The 25170-nt window shown below is 31.5% G+C and overlaps 4 protein-coding genes across 4 annotated transcripts in view; 2 read left to right on the top strand and 2 right to left on the bottom strand.

Annotated features, from left to right (window-relative positions):
- The window catches only part of LOC108685643, a 3694-nt gene extending 538 nt beyond the window's left edge, over nucleotides 1-3156 (top strand). Inside the window, exons 3-10 of the mRNA XM_018190535.1 lie at nucleotides 212-387; nucleotides 875-1055; nucleotides 1125-1298; nucleotides 1405-1509; nucleotides 1642-1852; nucleotides 2232-2557; nucleotides 2662-2850; nucleotides 2953-3156. Of these exons, the coding sequence (XP_018046024.1) occupies nucleotides 212-387; nucleotides 875-1055; nucleotides 1125-1298; nucleotides 1405-1509; nucleotides 1642-1852; nucleotides 2232-2557; nucleotides 2662-2850; nucleotides 2953-3101 (1511 nt within the window). The 3' untranslated portion in view covers nucleotides 3102-3156. The remainder of the gene's footprint in view (nucleotides 1-211; nucleotides 388-874; nucleotides 1056-1124; nucleotides 1299-1404; nucleotides 1510-1641; nucleotides 1853-2231; nucleotides 2558-2661; nucleotides 2851-2952) is intronic.
- A 239-nt stretch (nucleotides 3157-3395) lies between these two features.
- Nucleotides 3396-16652, bottom strand: LOC108685570 (transcription factor SFL2). Its single transcript, XM_018190421.1, has 7 exons — nucleotides 16576-16652; nucleotides 7594-9109; nucleotides 7385-7509; nucleotides 7000-7278; nucleotides 6485-6742; nucleotides 5953-6402; nucleotides 3396-3521 (listed from the first exon to the last, which is right to left on the bottom strand). The coding sequence occupies exons 1-7, from the start codon at nucleotides 16588-16590 to the stop codon at nucleotides 3396-3398; spliced, it is 2769 nt and encodes a 922-aa protein (XP_018045910.1). The 5' UTR covers nucleotides 16591-16652.
- Nucleotides 16653-18151: 1499 nt separating this feature from the next.
- LOC108685569 lies at nucleotides 18152-18644 on the top strand. Its single transcript, XM_018190420.1, has one exon. The coding sequence runs from the start codon at nucleotides 18165-18167 to the stop codon at nucleotides 18642-18644; it is 480 nt and encodes a 159-aa protein (XP_018045909.1). The 5' UTR covers nucleotides 18152-18164.
- A 1059-nt stretch (nucleotides 18645-19703) lies between these two features.
- The window catches only part of LOC108685568, a 6208-nt gene continuing 741 nt past the window's right edge, over nucleotides 19704-25170 (bottom strand). Inside the window, 6 exon segments of the mRNA XM_018190419.1 lie at nucleotides 19704-19895; nucleotides 19897-20102; nucleotides 20105-20991; nucleotides 21310-21829; nucleotides 23383-23470; nucleotides 24722-24781. Coding sequence (XP_018045908.1) covers nucleotides 19704-19895; nucleotides 19897-20102; nucleotides 20105-20991; nucleotides 21310-21829; nucleotides 23383-23470; nucleotides 24722-24781 — 1953 coding nt within the window.

The following is a 25170-nucleotide window of genomic DNA, read 5'->3' as shown; positions in this document are numbered from 1 at the left end:
TATTGGCAGACAATATTATATTTTTTATATAATTCTAAGTATTACAAAATATTATTTTCGTTACTACAATTATAAACAAATAGTCATTATTATGTAAATAAATTAAACAAGAAATGATCATTATTAAAATATAATTTTATCCATTTTGCGCATCACATTTTGCAAGTTTCTTAAATACGAACGTACTTGTTATAAATTAATTATCAAATTTGTCTATATATAGCTATTGGTATGGGTATGTCGTTGTCTGGATTCTCTTTGGCGACCAATACTTATTTTACTACGAAACGAGGACGAGCTATAGGCATGGGTATAACTATCATGGGGCTGGGTCCAATTATTATGCCTCAAGTATTATCCTTTTTACTTTCATTTTACGGTGTTCAGGTATCGTAAAAGTTTAATATTCCTGATGCGTAGGAAATGATTATATAAAATGAAAATATTGAAATGTGAAGAATTAACTCTACTGAATAAAAAATATAATTTACATAACAATACTTAAATCTCAAGAGGCATCTCGTCCGATGAAACTTACCATGAATGTTACTGATCGGAAAAACCAATAGTAACTGCTTATCTATGTCGGCCAGACAATGGATGTCTGTTTATTTTCTATTATTGATTGCGATCTATAACTAACTTATATGATCTTCTCTCTACGCATTGCCGAGCCGTGATATCATTTATAAATCAAGGATTGAAGAAAAGAAACATTTCATTAGAGCAAAATCTATTCTTTAATTCTCAACTTATCAAAAGTTATAACTGCTTATAAATTGCTAATTATACAAAAAAATTAGACAAAAATTACTATAAATTTTATTAAACAAAAAATATATATAATGCAAAAAACATATATAATATTAAATAGGGAACCATTTTGATACTTGGCGCTTACAGTTTTCATTCGATGATAGGCGCAATGCTATTACAACCTGTTAAATGGCACATGATAAACGTGCCCATCTGCTTAGAGACAGTCATTGAAAATCCCAAGATTTTGACTGATAATAATAATAAAAAGATTTTGACTGCTAGTAACGATAAAAAAGGTATTTGTTAATTAAAAATATATGCCTGATATACTTCTTAACGATTTTACCAACAATTCAGAATTGCAGACATTACACCGAATCATTATGAAGAAGATGAAACGAATATGTACTCTTCGACGTTAAACAATTATCAGAGGAAAAGGAAAACAACAATATCTAGCATTAATCATGATCTCGAAGTTGCAAGCATTTATGGATTCGATACGCCCTTACCCCGACAGATTTCTACAGACGGAACAGGTATAAACTTACGACTTAATTGCCTTATCAATTAATAATAAGTAAATTAGTTGATAAGTAATTAGAACAAAAGTGACGCTAAAAGCACACAACTTATACATTTCAGTATCTTATGATTCCAATTATGACATCGAAATGTCAGTTATTAATAGAACATCAAGAACGAATTTACACGATAATCACAGGGATTCAAAATATTCATGGAATTCATGTAATTATGTAGTAATAAAGATTGTATTGTGATTAATTTTTACAAATTACGCAATAGATATCAGAAACAAATTCAGATTTGTAATTCAATAATATGGGAATAATATTTAATAAATAGTATCTATTTTTATAGCAAAAAGTATAGATAGTATTCATCTCGGTAGCAGCATAAAAATTTTTGACGAGCCTATTCTATTAACGAAAAAATTAACCTTTGTCGATAATAATACCGATAATAATAATGTAATCAAAAATAATGATATAAGTCAGAACGTTGAGGAAAAGGATTCACTATTGGAAAAACAGACAAATAAATATTCAAACAAAGAAAATAGTGACGACTAGTAAGTATAAAAGTATATATATCTATAATATACTGACAGTAAGTGATAAGTATAAGATAAATTAAATAATATTTCGTATATATTTCTTTTTTTCATTTTGTTAATAATATTAATATTGATGTAAAATTATTCTGCATCATAGAAATACGTGATTTTATATGGTAGAAGAAGACAAGCAAGACAACTCGCAATCGGCAATAAATAACGGCAATTTAGAACAATCAGCTAGCCAATTAAATTTGGGTCCTAAATTTTGGTCACACATCCCTTAAGTTATTCCACCTATCTTCTTCTACTATGATTACAATATGATTATAATTATATAGTGAAAACTAATAAAATATATAAGATACTATTTTTGGATATAACAACGTTACAGTGGTAAAAGCAGTTCGTTCATTCATCGAATTCTACGACGAATAGCTGATCTTTATGACTTCGATCTTCTACGCGATCCGATTTATGTGAACATCATGTTAGGGATGTCAATTGCAGTTTTCGCGGAAATAAACTTCTCTATGTTAATACCGTTTATCCTCGCTGATATGGGTTTAACAACAGCAAAAATTGCCAATATCATGAGTATTCTCGCGATAGCAGATCTCATAAGTAGAGGCGCAGCACCTTATCTGGGCGAGTGGTTACGTCTGTCAGCCAGAATGATGTACATGCTCAGCCTGCTTCTTCTGATAATTAGCAGATACTGTAATGTATACCGATTATCTTCAATTTATTGAATTTTGACAAAAGAAGAAAAGCAAGAATTTTAATATAACGATAGATTGATCTTTGATTATTGTTTACCGCAGCATTACTATTTGCGAATAATTCCGCAATGGTGGCCGTCGCAATTGGTTTGGGAGCAGCAAAAGGAATTCGGTCGGTATACATGGCTTTAGTTGTACCCAGTTATGTTCCCATTCAAAAGTTACCCAATGCCTCAGGAATTCAAATGCTGACCAACGGAATGATACTCATGAGTGTTGGTCCTATACTTGGTACGTGAATAATATTATATATAAAATGGTTAAATACAGCCATTTGAATATAATTTGTCAAAAGTTGGAAAATTTAAATAACAAAGAGTCTACTTGCCATAGGTATAATACGAGATAATACTGGAAGTTACACGATTTGTATTATTTTACTCAACTGCGTGACCACTATTACATTAATTATGTGGACAGCGGAGATATTTATACGAAAGAAATCCAACTGGCAAAAATTCCAATTATCAGGAACATCTTAACATTAAACTGAATATAATTATATTATTTATATTACTGTAAATAAATCATTTTTAACGGAACACAAATTCTATGATAAAAACGCAATTATAATAAATAATATGTGTCCTAAATATATTGTACTTTGTATATGAAAAAAAAATTATATACGCTGTAATTTTCAATTTCACAAATCATGAAAGGGAATTAAAAATTCTTCCGCGTATTCTCTAAGCGGCATGTTGTCAGCATAGTCGCAATTAAGGTCGTGTCCTTGTTCGATACCATTTACCATAGAAATGGATTTAATTAAAGTGTTAGTCTTCTACAGACACGATTGGAGTCTTTAAGACAAATAACAGCAGTAGACCTTGTACATCTTTTCCCACTATCTTCCGACGGGAGTTCTCACGTTTCGCTGCGACAAGCAACGTGTGATCCTCCTGAAGAGGAAGTTTGAAGGTCAATGAATTGTAGATATTGTTGCATCAAGCAAGTTAATTTATTCAACTCTGTTAGTTTCATTTTTCTCTCGCATCAAGTTCTTGCTCATTAAATATAACATCATTTTCGTAGCATCGAATTGTTATAATATACGCACGATATCACTTAATTTTCCTATATGACTTGAAGTATGGAAGTAATTTTATTTCTTTTTTGTTAAGAAAAATCTAAATATATAGGAAAACTAAGAAACTTACTAAATATTTTTGTTAAATATATTTTTAATACTATTGTAAAAAAAGAAAAGATAAGAAACGAAATCACTTCCTATTTCAAACCATTGCATAGAAAAATAGATAATATTATTTTTAATATAACAGTGATTTAACAATATAAAATGAAGTATTTACAAATATATGGAATACTTGAATTACTTTTCCATACGATTTGGCTTGTAAATGAAAGGACAAGGAATTCGTGACATAAAGTCCCATTTCAGTTGAATTGAAAAGAACTCACTTACGCGATATGCATATAAGCGTATCACGTACGAATATATTTAAATGCAACAATACTCATTAGATAGTCGTGTCACTTCTTGGCAAACGTCCAGTTTTACGAAATTGGCGAAAGTAATCGAATGTGATTGGCAAATACATAAAAGGTGAGCTCAAATAACATACAAACGCGATAGGATTTCAAAACAACCACACCCGCAGTTTTCTAAAATTGAAATAATAAAACGCTTTAAATTGTTCATCACATCACGTAAGTATTAACATATTAATTATCAAAAATATAATATTGTATAGAAAAATACATGACACGATAAAAGTATGTTCCTAATTTGTTAGACAAGAAAATATATTAATTGTTTTTAAATGTATGAAATATTAAATCATCCATTATTCACTATTTGCTATTTATTTTTGCTATTTATTTATTTGCTATTTATTTTTTATATTTATTATTTTTCATTGTTTTTAATGTCGCGTTAAAATTAATTCCTAGCTTAGATTTGGTTCAGATCTGACTTACAGAATTGACAAAAATGCTCCGAGAATCGACATCTCTTAAAATTAAGTTCACGTAGCTCGGATTGACCTGATTAATCAATCAATACACATATAATCTATCATGAACAACCATCTTCTTTCCATTAAAGGAAAGTAATTTTTTTACAATAAAAAAGCCTTTTTATTAAAATCAAATGTCAATTTTTTTAAACTTAAAAAAAATTGTATGCAAATCTTTTAAAACTAAGAAGTTTCATGCAAATTATTTTCAAAATATTCAAAAAGTAAATTGATTAATGACAAAAATTTAATGTAAAATTTAATGTAAAAAAATGTAATATATGTATATGTATATGTATATGTGCTTCATATATATATATAAATATATACAACATATATACATATAATTACAAAAATAAGTCATTTCACTATTCAAATATTAGTTAACACAATTAAACACAATTAAACACAATTAAAGTGCAAAATAATTGCATAATTCTTTCAGATAAATGAAATTATTACAATTAAACTTATCTATGTATATAAAATTCATATTTTATATTTAAAATGTTTATTAACAATAATTTCAATGATGGACAATTTTGTAAATTGCAAGTCACAACATAATGCAAATATATATCATGTTGTCTTTCTTATAATTTCTTATAGTTTTCCATCTTATTATTAAATATAAATAAGTATAAAAAAGACTTATAATAAAACTTACAAAAATACATACGTCCGGACTATAAAATATATTTATCCGGTGCACTGGCCACAATAATCACTTACGCATATACATAGAAATAAAACATTCACCCGTTTGTATTAAATATCATTAAATTAAAAAGTTCGTCTGAGAGAATGAGGTCAAGGACTACTATTTTAACATAACTATTTACAATCGCTCATGGAATCACACTATCAAAAATAGTCTGCACATGCACAAATAATCGTCTTGAGCATCTACATCATCGACTGGCACGCGACTCCTACAAAAATATTAAAATAAAATAACATTAAACATTATTTTAAAGTTTTTGCAACAAATTTTTTGCAACAAAATTATATTTGTATAATATTCTAATTGTAGAAATTATTTTAAAAATTTTTACTTTTAGAATGCTTTTTAATAATGAAACAATATTAAATTGAACTTCTCTAATAAAAATTTTTATATTACATGCCTATTTATTAAATATTGAAGAAATTAAATATGTCAATACTTTTTAAAAATGTATATAACGTATGCGAATTATATTATATTTCATTATTTTTAAAAACATTTTTAGAAACTTCTTGCTAAAGCTTGTAAAACATTAGAAGATATAATTTTATAAAATAAAAAGTAAATTAAAACAGAAATTTATTCAAAAATTTTAATTATAAACATTAACTCAATAATCATACATGCCTTCGAAAATCTAGAATGCGGCATAGGAGGTTCAGTATCATTGTTATCGTATTCACTATAGACAGGCGACGCAAACTCCTCGTGTTCCATGATACCCCATAAAGGAACGCTCTCTGGACCTGTGGAAGCCACAGCTAAATTGTTCACAGCCTGAGGCAGCACTTGATAGGCTTTTTCGATTGACTCAAATGTATCGGTCTTTTGCGTTATCTTTGTATCTGTTTGCAAAGTTTTCTTCAATTCCTTCCTGTTTCTTTCTGCTTCCTTCAATGCCTTCTCTTGTCTGTATTCGAGATTTAATCTAGGAGTAGTTACAGTTGGCTGAGGCGTTACTATATAAACACGTTCTCTGTTCACTGAAGAAATTCCTACGGGAAAGCCTTGCCACAAATCCTCGGATGCGGTGGAAGCATCAATAGAACTTCCAGTTGACTTTTCAATTTGTATAACCTTAAACGCAAAATATGAAAAAGAGATAAGGCATTTCTTATAATATTAATATGTCTTTGAAACTCTTATTAATTATTCATACTCGCGATTTTTCCACAGGATTGCTACCCGATCCTTTATTGTCTTCATCACTGAAGCTGAATCCACTCAAAGTAAGAATATTACTATTATCGTTATGAGAATCAGCTACATAAGTAACAGGTTTAGTAGTCATGAAATACTCGGTAGGGATCTTTTTTGAAGGAAAAAGGTACGGATTGCTCGTTTTAGGCGATACTGTACTAATGGTTTGCGACGAATTAGGCGATATTGTTCTAACAGTTGTGGCCTTTGAATATTCCTAAATTAAATATAAGTAGTAATTATTATTATTATTATTATTGTTATCATATTTACTATAAATATATTAGATTCAGCGCGCACGCGCATGCACCCACACACACACACACACACACACACACACACACACACACACACACACACATATGTATATATTGACATTTTCAGCATTGATAATAACCAATTCTATCGTTTGTTCAAAGATTCAGCCATAACTTTTTTAATTTATGTAAATACATATTTATTAAAAATACATACCTGTATTGTCCAATTGTCAATATTCTTTTGCAGTTTACGTACGTCTATGGAATTGTTCATTTTAGCATCAATTGATTTTTTAACATTGTCAAATATCTTCGGTACAGAATTTTGAAAAATTTGTGATGAATTCGGGGGACTAATCACTTCAATTCTATTTCTTGATTCTTCGCCGATGTAACTGTCATGATTAGATTCACTGATGTCAGTGTTTCTTTCGTGCGATGAATGGAATGGAAGTGGTGTGTATTGCGACGTATAGGGAATAATAAGTTGTATCTAAAAATTTTTTTATAACAGAATTACAGTTACCTAATTTACGATAAATTAAGATAGTTTCTCTCTGAAGATGTATTTTCTTGTTCAAGAAACACGATCTTATCACCTGTCTATTCCTTGTCGCGCCTTGCTGCCCAGATGTTTCATCCAGATTAACACTAACGTTATCACTCAATGTTTCTTCCGCTACACCATTATTTAACAGATTCCGAAATGGTTTTCCGTTTGTATCTATTAAAGTAAAAAAATAGTTGATAGACTATAGATCTTCTTCTTTATTAAATTGCAAAACTTGTTCTCGAATATTTTTCATACCTTGAATTATGCTATTATTGATTTTAGATTCTTTTGCCACGGTATCAATTATCTCGATATAATCCGTAGAAGGGTAAGATTCCGTTGAAGCGATGCCTTGACGTGTTCCGAAAATCTCATCGCCAAGTGCTACAGTTGTCCCGGTAATCTTAGTACTTTGAAAGTCCGCGAATGCGTTAGAGTTCGTCAGTATCGAGGACGAGTGCGTCCGACTTTCATCCTTCTGCGTGAAATCTAGCAACGGTGACTCCTCAAAATTTATTGTATCTCCAACGTTTCCGGAAGATTCGTCTATGTGTAAAGGTGTGCTAGAACCCTCAGCCACGTTAGCGCTAGAGGACAGGTCGTTATACGAGTGTTCGTAGTTGTTTGGGAACCGATCAAGACTGGAAATTCCGTAGCTGCTGGGAAAATTTTGATTAATTTGACTCACGTCAGATCCACTCAATCCCGTTACTTCATAAAGTTCTTCATTATTAGATACTCCCGAAGTATGACCTTGAGACACTTGAGTGCCGCTGGAAGACAAATCATGTGCCACATTATTTTGATTTTGAACATTTTGAACATTTTCGAATTTATCGTTGCTTATACTAGGATTAGTATATCCTAATTCTTGTGAAACAACTCCTTCATCTGAATGAATCAAAGGACCTGGATACACATATTGTTCATTATGTCCATCATTAAAAGTAGGTCCTGCTATCGTTGATGCACTATTGGAAATTGATAACGGTGGTGAATTAAGATGTCCTGAGTTTTCATGGGGAATGGCTTGTACAGGTTGTTTAAAATTGACTGCTTTAAAGAGCGGTGGCATTGCTCCAGGAAATAGATGTGGGTTTGACAATGGGTTAACGAAAGGACTGTTTTGTTCAATATTGGGTAATGGTGGCACGAAAGAGAAGTCCGGAGCTCGGACTTCTTGCGAGGCAGCATGATAAGCGTCATGAGGTACTTCATGATTTGTAGGCAGGTATCTGTCACCTGACGATTCAAGTGGCGGTGATGCATACGAAGCGCTTCCGTCATGTCCTTGTTGCGTGTCTTGTATCGGCATCCAAGGGATTCTGTTGCAAGAACTGCAATTCTTGATTTGAACTGGAGCAGGATATCCCGAATAATCATTAGGAAGATGATTGAAAGAGGTCGGAGGTAGAGGTGGTTTCTCATAATCCACAGGGGGAGGAGCATTGTAAGATTGACCGAATTTTGCGACTTCAGGTTGCGGAGACAGTAGTGGCGGCGGCGGTGGTGGCAGTTGTGGTTGTGATGAAGAATCAGAACTGAAGGGATTCAAAAAATTCATCAGCTGTTGAAAGTATCCTGGTTGTGGGGTTGGCTGATAATTCGCCAATCTTGGAATTCTGCCCGAATAAGATTTTGGTGGAGGCGGTGGAACGAGATATTCGTTGATTCTGCGAATGCGTCGAACATTATACTGTCTACTCCAAGCATTCTGATTAGCAAAAGCCCCGTTGATTATGTAGATTATCAACAGTAAAAATAGCAAGATCTGCAACACGAAACCATTGCTAGTAAGAAAATGTTATTAATGCCTTTTCGTATAACATACTCGACTTTTCCAATATTTTTTGTTGCTTATGACATGGTACCATTATATTCCTTGATGTCTGGCATTTTGATTAAACAAATTTTTTACAATATATTCGCTTTTATGAAAGTTATAAATAATCGAATTGAATTGGGTATGCCATACATCAATGTGTTATTTTCATAATGAGAGGCGTTTAAAATAAAAATGTTACCAACTGAAAATAATTTTGTTATATCAAATTATTTTATTATAATCAAGAAATAATAATATTAATAGAAATAATAATACGGAAGTAAAATCTTCGCTTTAAAATAATTTAACAAAGTATTCGTCAAATTCAAATTTTCACTGCATAGCCTTAAGTAAAAATGAGAAACACAAATGTTTATTAAAGTAGATGAATGTATGCTAGCAATTGTTTTTCTCTTTCTCAATATGCTAGGTATCATTTGTCCAACGAAATCTCGTTCGCATTATATTATTATGTACACTTTCCGCAACAGTCAACAACGTGCGGAGAAGCGAACTGGGTCGCACCATGAGAATCATTCTACGCCACCGTGGATTATGTATGCCGTGCGTGAAACTAGACGCCTTCTCCCTTGTTATTCACGAGAATGGAGTTCTCGTTGAACTCGGTTTTCCTCTCCTTAGTCTTAAATTCAGCTGATTACTCCGCTTTAATACGCCGGTTGCAATTTACGCACGTGTAAGGAACGAACAATATTAGCGCGCCGCAAAAATCATTCAGTCGCAAAGTGGCTAACAATTGGTTTGTGTTTCAAGTGCCACAAATCATATGTTTCCGTCACGTTCGTAATCTTCAGGTTCCATATTCGCTTAACAAATTGTTAAACTAATTATACGACGCTCCTTATGTATCCCTATAATTCCAAAATTGGCTTTCAAACCGAGAAGAAACTCACGCAATTGTCATTTGAGATTCTAAGATTCTTCGACCTCTTTAACTGACATAGAACTTCACATCATCTTTCTCAAGAAATTCTAAGTTAACTAATCATTATCGATAAGAAAAGGTCATAAGATATCCGAATGCAATATTACTATAAGATCAAGATTGTGCCACGAGAAAAGATCACGAATTCAATTCCAGTAGAATTACTTCAATCGAATTATTAAATTACTCAATTATTCAGTTGTATTCATATAGAATGATTATCTAATAGTTATATTTATTTAATGACAAATTTTAAAACTTTAACGTATTTTGTATTTCTACATCATTTCTTAATCAATTTCTTATTTAATTATTATGGCGCATTTATTTTGAGATGTTATAATTTCTACAATATAATATTCGAGTCATTGCAATGAATATTTTCCATGAATACATTCAAATGTAATGATAATTATTATATAAAACAAAGAATATATCAATAACACAATAAAGATTTATGATACATGTACAATATTTATTGCGATTTTAATTTTATTTCTTGCAATTTTTGCAGCTATATTTTTATGTTATTAATATATTAGGTATGGAAAAAAGTTCGTGGCGTTTTTCCCGTTAGATGTAACAGGAAAAACGCCACGAACTTTTTCCCACACCTAATAATTCAATAAAATTCCACGTACATTCAAGTTTCATGTTTGGCGTATATTCCAGGACGCACCCTCACCATTGAATCTTCATAAAATCCGCGAAGTTATTCCCTCGAAAGCAGGATACTTTTTTGGTACTAGGAAGATGGCAAGGAAAATGAAGGAAATGTTGAAGAAAGGCCGGGAATTGTCGCGATTCGCAGCACCCGCGGCAGGATTGAGATTCTCCCACGTCGATTGAATGCAAGGGAGAAAGAGTTCTCCACGTGCTAGTTCTTCGCGTACGTGCAACTACATTGCCGCTCTCGTGAGAGAGAACGAGAGTAAGACGGCGGGTGACCGTGTTTGTCCCACGAACCGGAAGCCGTGTAGGAAAGTGAAGAAACGGAAGAAAAGAGGCGGCGCGCTCGCGCACATTATGCGCGAGAAACGCACCTCTAATAACGCGTTACGACGATTTTACGCGCACATGGGAGCACGTTATGCAAATTGCTTCCGACCAGGTCGCACTCTACCTTGCACTCTATGTGCAACACGCGCAATTCGTGATGCATCGCGTCGCGTACATGGTTTCATTTACGGCTCGCAGGTGTTCGACACAAGGTAGTTTCTCGCCTGATGACTGACTGCGCGAATCGAAATTGTCACGCTTATCCCACGGAGATACTTCACGCAATAGTTAGAAAATTTTCCTCTATATTTATACTTCGAAAATTTACTAAACAGCGAATTCCAATCGCAAAATTTTACATCACATATTATTTTACATTTACATTATATATACATATTATTATATGTACATGTATACATAATATTACAAAAATTTAACGCGTAAATAAACCTACTTGTTCCTGCATATATTCTTTCGTATGTTATATCCTCATCTATGAAACGATGTAGCACGATGCTGTTTCCTAAGACGTTAATGAGAAGTCAGTAGGCTATGAATACTCAAGTATTAATCAAGCATGGATCGAGAAGAATAGACTCCGTGCACTTAAGTTAAGGATGGAATTAAGGATAGAAGAACAGGTCGAAATCAGTTAAGAAGCGAATAGATTCGATTTCTCGGTTAGAGATCGTCCAGAACATCTGGAAAGCATCGCGATTTGGCACACACGGGTCGACGGTCTACGACTAACGATCATATCGAGCATACTGATCGATTCTCTTCCTCAAACATTTAAACTGTCACGTTTGGACTGGAAATTATGATTCTATTTGATTGCACGGTAAATATATCAGTTTCAACCACAATCTAGCTGAGGTCTCGACCCAGAAGTCCAAGGTGAGAGGACACGAATGTACGAATGCATTAGCGTAACTACGATATTGAAAATTGATGATGTGCAATTCTATTATAAATTCTCTCTTCAGTCAGCAAACTATTCGAGCAAATGTAAACAGAATCGATAAAACTTATAAACCAAAGTTAAAAAAGATGCAATATAACATAAATATAAGTCTAATATATATATAAATGCAATATAATATAAATATAATAGAAATGCAATAAATGTATACACAAAGCTAAGCTATAATTATATAATACATAAATGTATTCTATACATCTGTATTTTGTAAGTATTTATTTTAATTTGCGAAGAGACAATTTGTTCCTAACGAATATAATAACCATTTTGTTTCGATAAACGAGCGTTCGCTAAAAGCTATACAAATTATTGATGCATAACAATAGTACATTTGCTAATAAGACGGATACCGCAAATTCTAATAATCATTTTCCCGAAAACGGCGATGCAGCCGCACGGAAGTCATCCGCGTGCTTTCTCATTAAGAACATCCCACGCCGCAGAAATTAATTATTAAAACATTCAATTATTAAAATTGATTACGCCACTGCGCCCATACATATCGTGCACATACAAAGTCGGCAAAGATGTGAAGATCCACGCACACATAAAGCGAGTAATGTAGGTAAGTGGGCTGTGGGTATTACGATGAACTGAAATGTACAGTGAGAGAAGATGTAATGTGCGAGGTCGTGCACGTGTAATCTCGACAGTGTGTATATACGCGAGTGTGTGAGTATCTCATACGGGCGCACGTGTGTCAGAAAATAAATGTCAGGGCTAATCGAGACGAACCACTGCCGATAATGAGGCTGCGCTCTCATTATGGGATAACATCGCCCGAAATGAAACGATCATCACGTACGAGAAATTCTAGTAGATATCTTTGTGAAATCGAGACCCATCAATGAGATCGATATTTACTGGCGAAACTTTCGATGTTATTCAGTAAAGGCTGCTGCTCTGCTCTCTTTGGTTACACAAAATAAAAACTCATAATTATACCACTTTGCAAAAATGTATGTAATAATTTTTTCCGATCTTTTCTTCAGTGTATACGAAATGCATTTTAAAAATGTCAATTTTAATAAAAATTTTAAAAAGTACAAATAAATAAAAATTAATATTTTTTTAAATTAACAATAAAAAATAATTTCAAAAATAGGCTGTCAAAAGAAAAACGCGCTAATTAATTAATTAACAAAATTATATATTTAATAATTACATAAAAGAACAAATAAAAAAATACGTATACGCTGCGCAAACTTATGAAAAGAGCGTGGTATTATCCTGTCACTTTCTAAGGCAGATCTAAATTCCCGTGAGAATAGTAGAGTGAAAATCGGGAGATGACGACGATCTTCTCAAGAAAAGACGAGCCCTAACGGTGCTTCAGCGGTGCAGAAGACAATTACAGGAGCGTCAAGACAGAGAGAGTTGTAACTGTCGTATTTACATCGCGAGCTGTTCCAGTTCGACATAAGGAAAATACGACGTAAAGCATTTGTTGTGCTCCCTCATATGGACTTCTTAAAGTAGGAAATCATAATGCTTGACATTTTATTGCGCTTAATTTGATATCTACGATTTCGAAATGCAAAAGGAACTTATACCGCAAATTATCGTCTCATTTAGAAAATAACAGAAGAAGTGCTGTCAATTTTTTTTAGCAAGCTTCCGTGATTAAAAAATTTTTAAATCTAAATATAAAAGTTATTCATGGTAATATATATTAAGCGGAAGAAAACATATGTAAAAGTCCTCTACAAAATGTATAATAATTAGATTTAAAAATATCTCGCAAGAAAAGGAAGCACAATTATATTAGCTATACTATTATATATATTGACAACTTAATAAACTCAATAAACTCTTAACAAATGAAAGAGTTCTATCTTTGTTTTGTTAATGCAAACAAATCTATTAATTAATGCTTCTATAATAACTTTACTTGCACTTCTAACTTTCACTGTTCTTATCCATTTATTATATTAATTATCCATAAAGTGATATCGCAACATAATAAATTACGTTGGTATTCGATATTTTTATTTTTTATTCGAATATGACAAACTATGGGAGCGCCTTGCATATCCGTCCAAACAAGATACTAAAATATCAGAACATTAGATACATAAAATATCAGACACATACTTCAGTATGTGTGAAGTGTTTTCAGAGTAGAAAAGCTTCATATTTGTATGGATAATGGATATCGTACGCTCGTTAAAATTCGTTTAAGTATTGACATTTTTCTAAAGCTGAGCTGATAAAGCGTATAAATGGAAAGTAACTTTTCTTTTTCTGTTTCTTCTAAGAATTTCTCATACATTATCCGTTATCAGTTATGCATATTTGCACAGATAAAACTTGAACAGATTTTATCTGAAATTGAAATACTGGAAGAATATCATCATGTCAATACTATAGAATATTGATATACTCAGATTTTAAATCACACAATGTAAAAAATATTCTAATAAGAAAATGAAAAGAATATAAAGATAACTTTTTCCTTAATAAAACCGTTGGGAGAGAAAGACCTATTATTTTTATAATAACTTTATTAAATTTTAATATTCCTCTTATGTTTTTTTTTTAATTAAAGTAATATCTATTTTATTTAAATTAATTATTTTCCTATCCATTTTTGTGCTTTGCAGTTCAATAATAAAGTAACAACTCAAAAATTATTAGTATTTCTATGTTAATAGAGGCCGACACTAAATTTCACTAGTTAAATGACATAGCTGATGCAGAACATCTTCCTTTTGTAATTTCAAGATACTTCGTATAATAATCTTGGTAATTGTAACAAAAGAGCATTAATTAAGAAACATCTGTGCTTCTATATTATGATTCTGTACTACGATTCTTTTTGGAAATCGGGACTACGTAAAACACGTGCAAACGGAAAGCGATAAATTTAGGTCGAAAGAGTTTCCCTCTTTGACTGGCGATATACCGAACGGCCTGATCGTCCTCCTCGAAAGTGGCTTACGTCCTCGTCATTTATTCGCCGTCCTGACGCGCGCTATCGTCGATTCACGATGTGCATAAATCAACCGTGACTCTTGAAATACAACGCGAGCAGTGCATTATTAACATACAGTTCCAACCTGCTCTCCTAGCTAATTAAAGAACGTGACTGTGAGACGATTTACAATGAACCAAAACAATTTTTCAAAGAAATTATGATTTTGGAGCTAAAATTTAACTATTAATTTTGACTAATTTGATTTTGACTAGGGAAAGGCTTCCTTCTATTTTCAATAAATTAACTTTGAGGATATAAAAGTACAAAATACATAATAGCCAAAAATAGACTGATAAAATGATAAGAAAATATTAATATTAATATGTATATACATGCGCACAGCACAACTTTCTAACGACAAAATAATTTTGTACAAGAGAAATGCAACTATATTTGAAAGAATATATAATTCTTTTTCTTTTTTTTTTTTTTTTTTTTGAAGAAATTTGTAATCTATTATTTCTCATACTTTGTTACAAAGGTACAAATTACAAAGTCTCTTAATTGTTGGCAAAACAATGTTTGATACTAATGCGAATAGCTCTCACGCATTTATTATTATCTATGTAATATAGATTAGACTGCTCGAAAGCAGTGTACATATTTTCTATGTAGTCAAGGCTCTCAGACGTTTCTCGGTACATCATAATCGCACAGCTCACACGATTCGCCTCGTTATCGATACCGCGAGTAAAGAGAATTATAGCGCATTAAAATGATCCATCATTAAATTCATTGGAACGATTAAACACAACAACAGCGATTTCCATTTTTTTCAACCGGAAACTATTGCACGCGATGAAGATAATGAAGAATTGTTTTTTGATAACGAATTTGTTCTGTGTTGATGTTGATATCTTATTAGTATAATAAAATTAGTATAATAAAATTGTGTTGAGTAAAGATACCCAGATATATAGCACAAACAGTTCAAAAAGAATTCAATGATATGTCATCAATTCTGAATTCTTTTTCTAAAAAGTTTTGAAAAGAATTCTTATTGCATCTGAAAATGAGCTCAGAAATTGATAACATATTCTGAATTCATATTCTGAATTCTTTTTAAATTCTTTTTGAACTTTCTGTGCTATCTAAATATATATACAAAAATATACATCATCGAAAAGTTTCTATGTTTTTATATAATTACTTTATAATTAATATCTGTATAATATTTATAAAGAAAAATTACTAGCTTTGCTACTAAACACTTTTTATATATCAAACGTATAACGTTTTACATTAAATTCTAGCTTGTTTTGTCATCTATTATTGTTTTTGATTGATTTTTAATCCAATTAAACTTTTTTATTTATTATTTATTATTTTAAACAAATAATTGATAATAATAATTTAATAATAATTTGATAACTGATTATGATACCATTTGATTCCATGCAACATCAATCAATCAAATTCCACAATCTTGAATTTCAAAAGATCTAAAATTCTTCTACGGCAATAATTACTCGATGACTTCTTTCGATCTTTTCTTCAATGTTACTCACTCTTCGAGCATCCATCTCTCCTGCAGTCAGGATCTCTCCGCCAGGAACATGTCACATGCACGCGAAACCAATATCACACTCGTCTTAAATTTTTTTTCTAGAGCAAATTAAATTCCTGTTAGCTCTCAGCCTTGTGTCATCGTCACAGCGCGTAATACGATTAAACGGGCGCAAGAACACTGTTCTCTTCGTCGCCGCGTGAAGGTGAAGGTTGAAATGGAAGGACGCAGGATCGAAACAACACGATCATGCATGGGAAGGGGGATGGGAAAAAAGAAAGAGATGGGAAGAAAGATGCGCACTTGACCAGGGTCAAAGAGAGAGTCCATTGGAGCGTCTTCAATCCAAGTCACTTATATACAATTACGCTTCTCCTTCTTTCCTGACACCTCTCTCTCCTTTCTATAGCACCTTTCCCTCGCTTCAAAACAAGGATTCCTCCGTGTATATTCAGCCGATCTCTCTCTTTGAGCCTGCAGTTGAATGCATGGATTAGACGGAGGGGTTTCATATCTATTCAAGAAAATCTTATTCGAAAAAATGTCTTCTGATCCTGCTACATATAATGGACATCGGGAAAAGATACCTGAACTCAAGGGTCGCAGGCTGGAATTTCAAAAGAAAATTTATGAAATATCTTGAATGGAATATCTTTAACGCAATTCTAATTCACCTGTGTGATGTAGCTGAAGTTTTCGTTTCACATAATATTTTTTATTCTATTCAATATAATGTTCATATAACTTACATCTTACAAATTATTAAATTATTACTATTATTATAACAATATTGTATATCAAAGTTTATTAAAATCTATGTATAAAATCTAATGTATAAAAAGCTTAAATAAACATTTTATCATAATTTTATCATAATAAGAAATAAATTTTAATCTAAGGTGACGAGATAGAAAATAAATTGTTTGTATTCAATATCAGTAAAACCTTGCAAAATCTATTTCAATATATAGATACAAGATGTGCATGCATAATTGCATGCATAATACCAGCATGCACGAACAAGCAGAATATTACGTGCGGACATTAAATCCAGTTGCAACTTTCTCGTCGCTTTCTGGCGATTTTGTATTCCGTAGACTTCACCCTCGATTTCCTCGTCGTAAGATCGTCGCATTAAAAAAACACGCATTCTGAATCGCGTCCGACATTTCACCTGGAAGGAATCGCCGGGGATGCACAAATGCCGTCTTGACTTCAAACGTCGTCCAAAGAAATACGCATATATTATTTTAATTAAATTTGCATCCCCATTAACTTTCGATAATTACGTAATATACCTAATAGCATCGATAAATTAACTCCTTGAATCCAAAAATTGACAAATATTTAAAAATAGAAATTGAAAAATTAAATTTGCGCAACAATATTATCATCGATAAAATTAAGATCAGGGATTAGAAATCCCGAGGCAGAAAATGTGCGAATTCATGGCAAGAGAACTATCTTTATTTTATCTTGCTTTACGTTCTAAATCCCTGATAAATGAATGTATGATTGACACAAATCATAAATTTCTTTGCTATAAATAAATACAACATTCACACGTCGGCCAAATCTTCGCACGCAACAATGAATCGTTTCTCGATCATCGTTCTTTTGTGCCTTTACACTACTTTCAAAATCGCTGAAAATCAAATCATACTTACTTGCACGGAGATAGGTTTTTTCGAGATCAACGATGGAACTTGCAGAAATTACTATATGTGTGTGAATAACGGTGTAAATTTCAATCAAGTGTTATTGTCATGCGCCAGTACTTTCATATTCGATCCTACTCAGGGTAGATGCGTGTCTGAAAGCACAACTACGTGCCAACAAACAACAACATCATCGACAACGACACCATCGACAACCACCTCAGCACCACTCTGTGTTAAATACGGCAGATTCCCAATACAAGATGTAAACTGTAAGAGTTATTATTTGTGCTACTGGAACGGCACCAATTACACCATAATGGATAATCTCTCGTGCCCGAATACGCTGATATTCAATCCAACATCAGAAAAATGTGTATCGCCATTGACATTCACATGTCCAGGGACGTAAGGATAATAGAACTTTACAATATAGATTATATACTGCAATACTGCGTATGTTTGTAATCTATAGGTTTGTAATCTATAAGATGCTAATGTACTTCTACAAAATCATCGTGTATCTTAATGTAAAAATATTAACAATTATTAAATTGTTTATCAAAATAAAAATATATATTTCTTGAAAATAATATTCTTCCTGATTATAATAAATACATGTCCGTAAATATACATGTTGATAAATAAATAATTTAGTATGATAAACGAAAATGTGTCAAATATGTAAAAAATACTGTATCAACTAATAACATTTAATAAATGGAGCGATTAAAAAAGAAAAAGGCGCAAATGTAATTATTTACCATTATAAATCATAAACAAATTTTCGACATGTGTCATAGGACTGATAGAAAAATAATAAAACGGTCTGCGAATACTGCGCATTTAACAATCATTTTATTACCCATTATTTATTACACATTATTTTCAATTTAATGGAAACAATAACAGTACGTAACAATTTCTCGTTAATACAAATGCGATTCAGTCAATACAATTACGATTGCAATCGCTATTCACGATTAATTATTTTCGAACGTTATGAATGCGCAAGCTATAATCATTCACACGATAATCATGCGTTTACTACTTTAAAGAAAATTAAATAATCATAAATACCAGCTTTTTCCTACCCATGAAAATCAAACATATTAATTCAGTGTTGCAAAAATAATATGTAAAAATTACACTAATATATGTAAATTTTTATTTCACGAAATAATTATATTCCTTTTATAATTTTATTCCTTTTTTATTGTTTTTTATTGTTAAATGTATTATATTTATCTGGAAATTTGTTTACATTTATATAAATAAAAAGCACTATAATCTGTCATTTACCGTATTTTAAAAGACAATGTATTGTAAATAATATGTATTGTAAAGTTTTTTTATAACAAACATTTACACATTTGATTTTAAGGAATTATACAATGTAATTCCTTATTTCAGCTTCTTTGAAATCTTTTGACATTACAAAATGACAAAATAAAACTTAATCTTGTACAACTCAAGAAAGAACTTTGTACAGTATGAATTCAATGAAACTTTTAAGATTGCCACCCATTGGCGCCTCTTTGATCCTTTCATTTGACCAGTGTCCAACTTCTTTTGTGCCTCTTTTTCTTCTCAATCGAACCCTGCTATCACTGGGGTCCGCTAAAATATCCAATAAATTTATTTTGGTGGCTTCTTTAACATTTATTAATTGAAGTCAAATTACTTTGCGTTAATTGCGATAGCATATGCTGCAACCCGATCACAACATCTTCCTGTATTCCTGGTAAGGTCTCTCGCACAACTTCCATTTTTGTTTCGTTACTCATGTTGTTTTTTGTTGAAGGCACTGTGCTTTCATTTCTTTCATTAATCATATTTGTGTCATTAGTTGTATTTATTTCTATATAATATTATTTGTTTCCTCTTCAAGTTTATATGTTATCATGTTTAACTGTACATCATTTGTTATATTAATATTACGAGATTCCGAAACATTTGAAAGATCAACATTGTTAAGGGTTATTATTATCGAAGGCATTGTACTTTCTTCTTTAGTTAGTCTTACGTTTCTTTCACTTTCTGTATAATTGTTAGTAGTTGTTTCCTCTTTGGAATAATTTGTCATTGTGGAAAGTTGTAAGTTGTAAGTTGTTAACTCAGTATACTGAATTTGTAAAATAATAAAAGCATCAATCGCAGAATTAGTGGAATCATAAAGATTTTGTTGAGCAAATTTATTTAGACCTTCCATTTCATTATCACTTCTTCGTCTTCGTCTGCGAGATGTTACATGTTCTTGATATTCAGAGTAATCAAATTTAGTATCGTCGGATCCTGAAGTAAATTGTTCTGGGTTAAAATTCTCAAAATCAGTATTCGTAAATTTCAATTCTGCATTATCATTATCAACATTATCTGGTTTTTTGTTGACAAAATTTGAATTTCTTGTCAAATTACCCAAGCTAATGCAATTCAACAATGTGCTTATAATCTCCATATTGACGGAATCGTTCAAGGATTTCAATTGCTCGAGTAAATCAGGATTAAGATGATGTTCTGGATTCTCGTCCAACGATAAGTGTTTCTCCATCTCGACCAAGTTGTGTTTCTCCTTGTTCTCATTAATGTGCTCCAGAAGGATCTTGACTTTCAATGACAACTTATGTTGCGGCATACTAGTAGTCATGCTTCTTCGGGTGTCCATTGTGATATGTTTAACCATCAACTTGTCACCTTCTGGAGGGATCAACATGGTTGTTGTTACATTTGTGATAATCGAGTGATCAATTATTTTTGATTCGAATAGAGGAACTTTTGTCTGTTTTGGTGAGCGAATCGTGTCAAATTGTGGTGGAAGTTTCTCACAATTTCCGAACTCGTCACAGTCTTCCAAACTAACGCAATCCTCGGAATTTTCACATGAATAACTTACCTCGCCACTTATCACTGGTGACAAAGTCGTTGATCTGACTTTTGTTGGCGACATCGTTGTAATTATGGAAATAAATTTTCTTTCCTCACTAGTCTTTAGTCCACTTATCGTCGTGGGCAACAAACCTCTAATTGCAGCCTTTTCTTTCGTTTCCTCAGAAGTCACTTCTTTAGACATTAATGATGACTCCATAATTACAGTTTTGGTTACACTTTTTGTCGAAATTGGCTTATCAGGTAACTTATCAAAAATCCGATCAAGTTTAGTAGGTTCTTTCGTGAATTCTAGTGATTTCGCGCTTGTAATATTTGGTTCAATATCAACTTCACTTGAAGCCATTATGCTCTCGCTTGAAGATGACATATAATCAACTTTTTCTAATTCTTCGCTTGTCAGTGTAATTGAACTTTTACCTCTGTCTTCTTTGGGTTTCGAGTATTCTTTCATTCTTTCCGCACTAGAGCTTTCATTAATATTTGTTTTCAATGAACTAGTATCAACAGATGCTGTTGATCGAGACGCATATGCTTTCGAAGATTTTGTGAAAATATCTTTCACGAATGCAAACGGAATTGACTTTTCAGTTACTTCAGAAATTATTTCTTTCTCTTCTTTTGATAAAGATTCCGTAATCTCTTCTGATCTTTCTTCAATAGAAGGATGAAATATCTTCTCTTTCGAGATTATTTCTTCATCACTAATCGATGATGTTTCGGCTATCGCAGCTGTTTTCGTCGTAGTTAATACTTCAATAATTAATTCTTCCAAAGTATTATATTTTATTTGTATTATATTTTTGCATTAAACACGCTGGATCTGATGGATTCTCTTCACAGTCTATTTTCTCCTGAATTGTAATCATTTTTTTAGGAAACGTCGTTGTTTTTCTAGATACTACTTTAGCAGGTAATAATTTCATAGCTGTAGATAAATGATCTTCGACGCTCTTGTTTTCAGATTCGTTCTGCAACTTGGTGACTATTTCTTCAGTAGTGAATTTATTGATTTTTGATACAATGTTAGGAGAAATTATGGTTGATTCACAAGCATTTTCGCAGGATAAAATAGTGTATTCAATCATAGACTCAGTGAGTGTACTTTCCGTATACTCTTCTTCAGTCGTCGTTGCCGTCAGTTGATGCATTTTAGGACTAACTTTGATCTCCACTCTCTTCTTCGGAATCTTTGAGTCGTCGTTCAATTCTACAATATTTTTACTAACCACTGGACCAACTCCGCATTTCAATTTTTTATGTTCCCAAGTGATAATATTACTCACATGACTGACCGAAGTAAAATTAACGATCCTGCTGACCATCGTGTCTTCATCTATGATATCAAATAAGGCCGTCTTACCAATATCGGTATCATCCGCCGTCAATTCACCCTCGAATCTTCTACATTCGAGATATCTTTCCGATATGGTTGCTGAGTTCTCAAAAGAGATTGTGTATTCACGAATAACCAATCTTTTCGGTGGTCGAATAGACTTGTCCTCTTTGATAGTTGTCGTTTCGATCCAGCACAGAATGATGTCTTCGCCTTTGTGAATACTGCTAGATTTTTTCACTTTGGAATTGTTGCCAATCACATTGTCAAACTCCTTTTCTAGGATTAGCGAACGGCCTGTTGTATTCGCGATGAAGCTACTTGAGTACCTCTGATTTTTCTTTTTATCGCTTGTACAATTCATTGATACTTCTTCCTTGGCAATTTCTTCTAATATCGATTGTCCTGCGACTATCATAATATTTTCCGTCGTACTTTGCCAATGGCGATGGTGTTTAATACGATGATGATTTTCATCACTGAAAATATTCATATTCATATTCTAATTTTCATTCTGATTGTTTACCTTGCTATGCAGAAAAATATAGAAGATCAAATAATTAATAATAATACAAAGATTGCAATATATTTCAAATTAATAGATTAATTGTATCAATTAATTAATCTTTCAAACTTAACTTGTCTTTCTTTTTTGTTATTTTCAGTATTATTGCGATATTAAACATATTTTATACTTTCCTATGACTGCGTTCCACTGAACACTCGCAAGCGTCGTTTATTCTTATTTAACAACAAGATTGCTAAACAACAAGAATAAAATGATTCCACAAGCATTAAATAGAACGCAGCCTATATAGACTTATTTTATTGATTGTACTTTACTTTTGAATTGTGTTATCTTCGTCATTGTCAACATTTTCATCATTATCATCATTTTCGTTGTCCTCGCTAGATTTAACATCTAATGTTTCCACCTCTCTTATGGAACGAGAATCTAAGGAGTCATCCAAATCACTCTCAGAATCTATTTGTTTCTCTTTGAATGTATTCTGCATCTGAAGATTAAACAAGTGCCAAAGAAAAGTTAATGAAAAGATTAAAAAGATTTGAAAAAAATAGTTCAGATATAGAAACACAAATTTTTATATTTAGAATTACAAATTTTTATTATCGAATAAAATTATTAGTATCAACACCCAGAAATAATAGATAATTAGAATTTATCTTAAAAAATCTACTTACGCTAACAATAAAGTCAATAAATCCGAATTAAAGCGATGCAATTGCATAAAACGTGATTGATGAAGAAATATCCAAAGCATCGTTTTATAACAGTAGTAATTATGTGATAAACGTAATAAACGATACAATATGTCAAAACTGCTGCGTTTATCTATAAAATTATAAAAAATGGAAAAGCATAAATAAATTATAAAAATATAAAAATATATTTCTTGAAAACATTCTTCAAAATTATTCTGAAAAGAAAAGTTTAGCAAAAATTTTATTGCATAAGATATTCCAAACAATCCAGTTTTTAAAAGATTTTAAAAACATATAAAAGTATAAACTATGTACAAAAAAATTTCAAAAATATAACAACAATACAGAAAAATTAAAAAAAAAACATTTCCATAAAATAAGCATAATAGATTTATTATACAGGATGTTTCGCAATTATTGACAAAATTTGTGTAGATAGAGTAGATTAAATTAAGTCAAAAAGTCTTTTACTATTTTGTAATTTTTGCAATAATTAACAAGATATTAATTACCAAAAATTGCTAAATATTGATCTTCAATAATTTTTTACTCAATTTTTTATCAACTTTACAGAAAAATAGTAAGAGACAAAAATTGTTTATTTTCTTCTCATAAAGCTCTAAGAATTTTTTCATAATTTTTTATCAACTTTTTATACTGCATTTTCTTATTGTCAACTATTTTTATTAATATAAGAAAATGCGATACTAAAAAATTCTGAAAAAACTCTCTCAGAACTCCGAGAAAAAAATAAACAACTTTATCACTTGCTATTTCTCTGTAAAATTGTAATATTTGAGTAAAAAATTATTGAAAACTCTACCATTATTGGTAATTTTTAGTAATTAATATCTTGTTAATTATTGAGAAAATTACAAAATAATAGAGGACTTTTCAGTTTAGTCCTACACAAGAGTGCTTCGTCAATAATTACGGAACACTCTGTATATTAAATTTACGCTAAATAAAAATACTCATATAATATACAACTTATAAATTTAAATGAACATAAACATAAAAATATATATTGTATATCTACATACTTGATTTAATGAATAAGAAGCAAGTGGAACCGTAGCATTATATCTAAACCAACAGCAAACCTGTTTTAATCAAATAAATATCCATAATATTATAATATATTCAGTAATGTGATAATATTAAATATTATCACATTACTGAAGAAAATATCCTTCAATATTAATAATCGCATAAATAAAAATAATAAATAAATAATTAATTAATTAATTAAAAGTAACATCTGTATATATTTGTACAAGCCAATAAATAGTTTTTCAGAAATATACGAGAAAGTTTATGAAGACGTTCAATATCGCCTGGCAGCAATCATGTATCAAATTTAATTTAGAAAATGTCGGTTTCACAATTGATCCTCGATCAAATCATGCGAGCTCGACGATATCTCGACACGCGAGATTAACCAGTGAAACGACTGCACAGTGCGTCGGCACGAAAGTGAGAATACTGAAGG

Source organism: Atta colombica, unplaced genomic scaffold, assembly GCF_001594045.1.
Source record: "Atta colombica isolate Treedump-2 unplaced genomic scaffold, Acol1.0 scaffold155, whole genome shotgun sequence".
In the NCBI taxonomy this organism is placed as follows: domain Eukaryota; kingdom Metazoa; phylum Arthropoda; class Insecta; order Hymenoptera; family Formicidae; genus Atta; species Atta colombica.
This window is presented reverse-complemented; position numbering and strand designations above follow the sequence as displayed.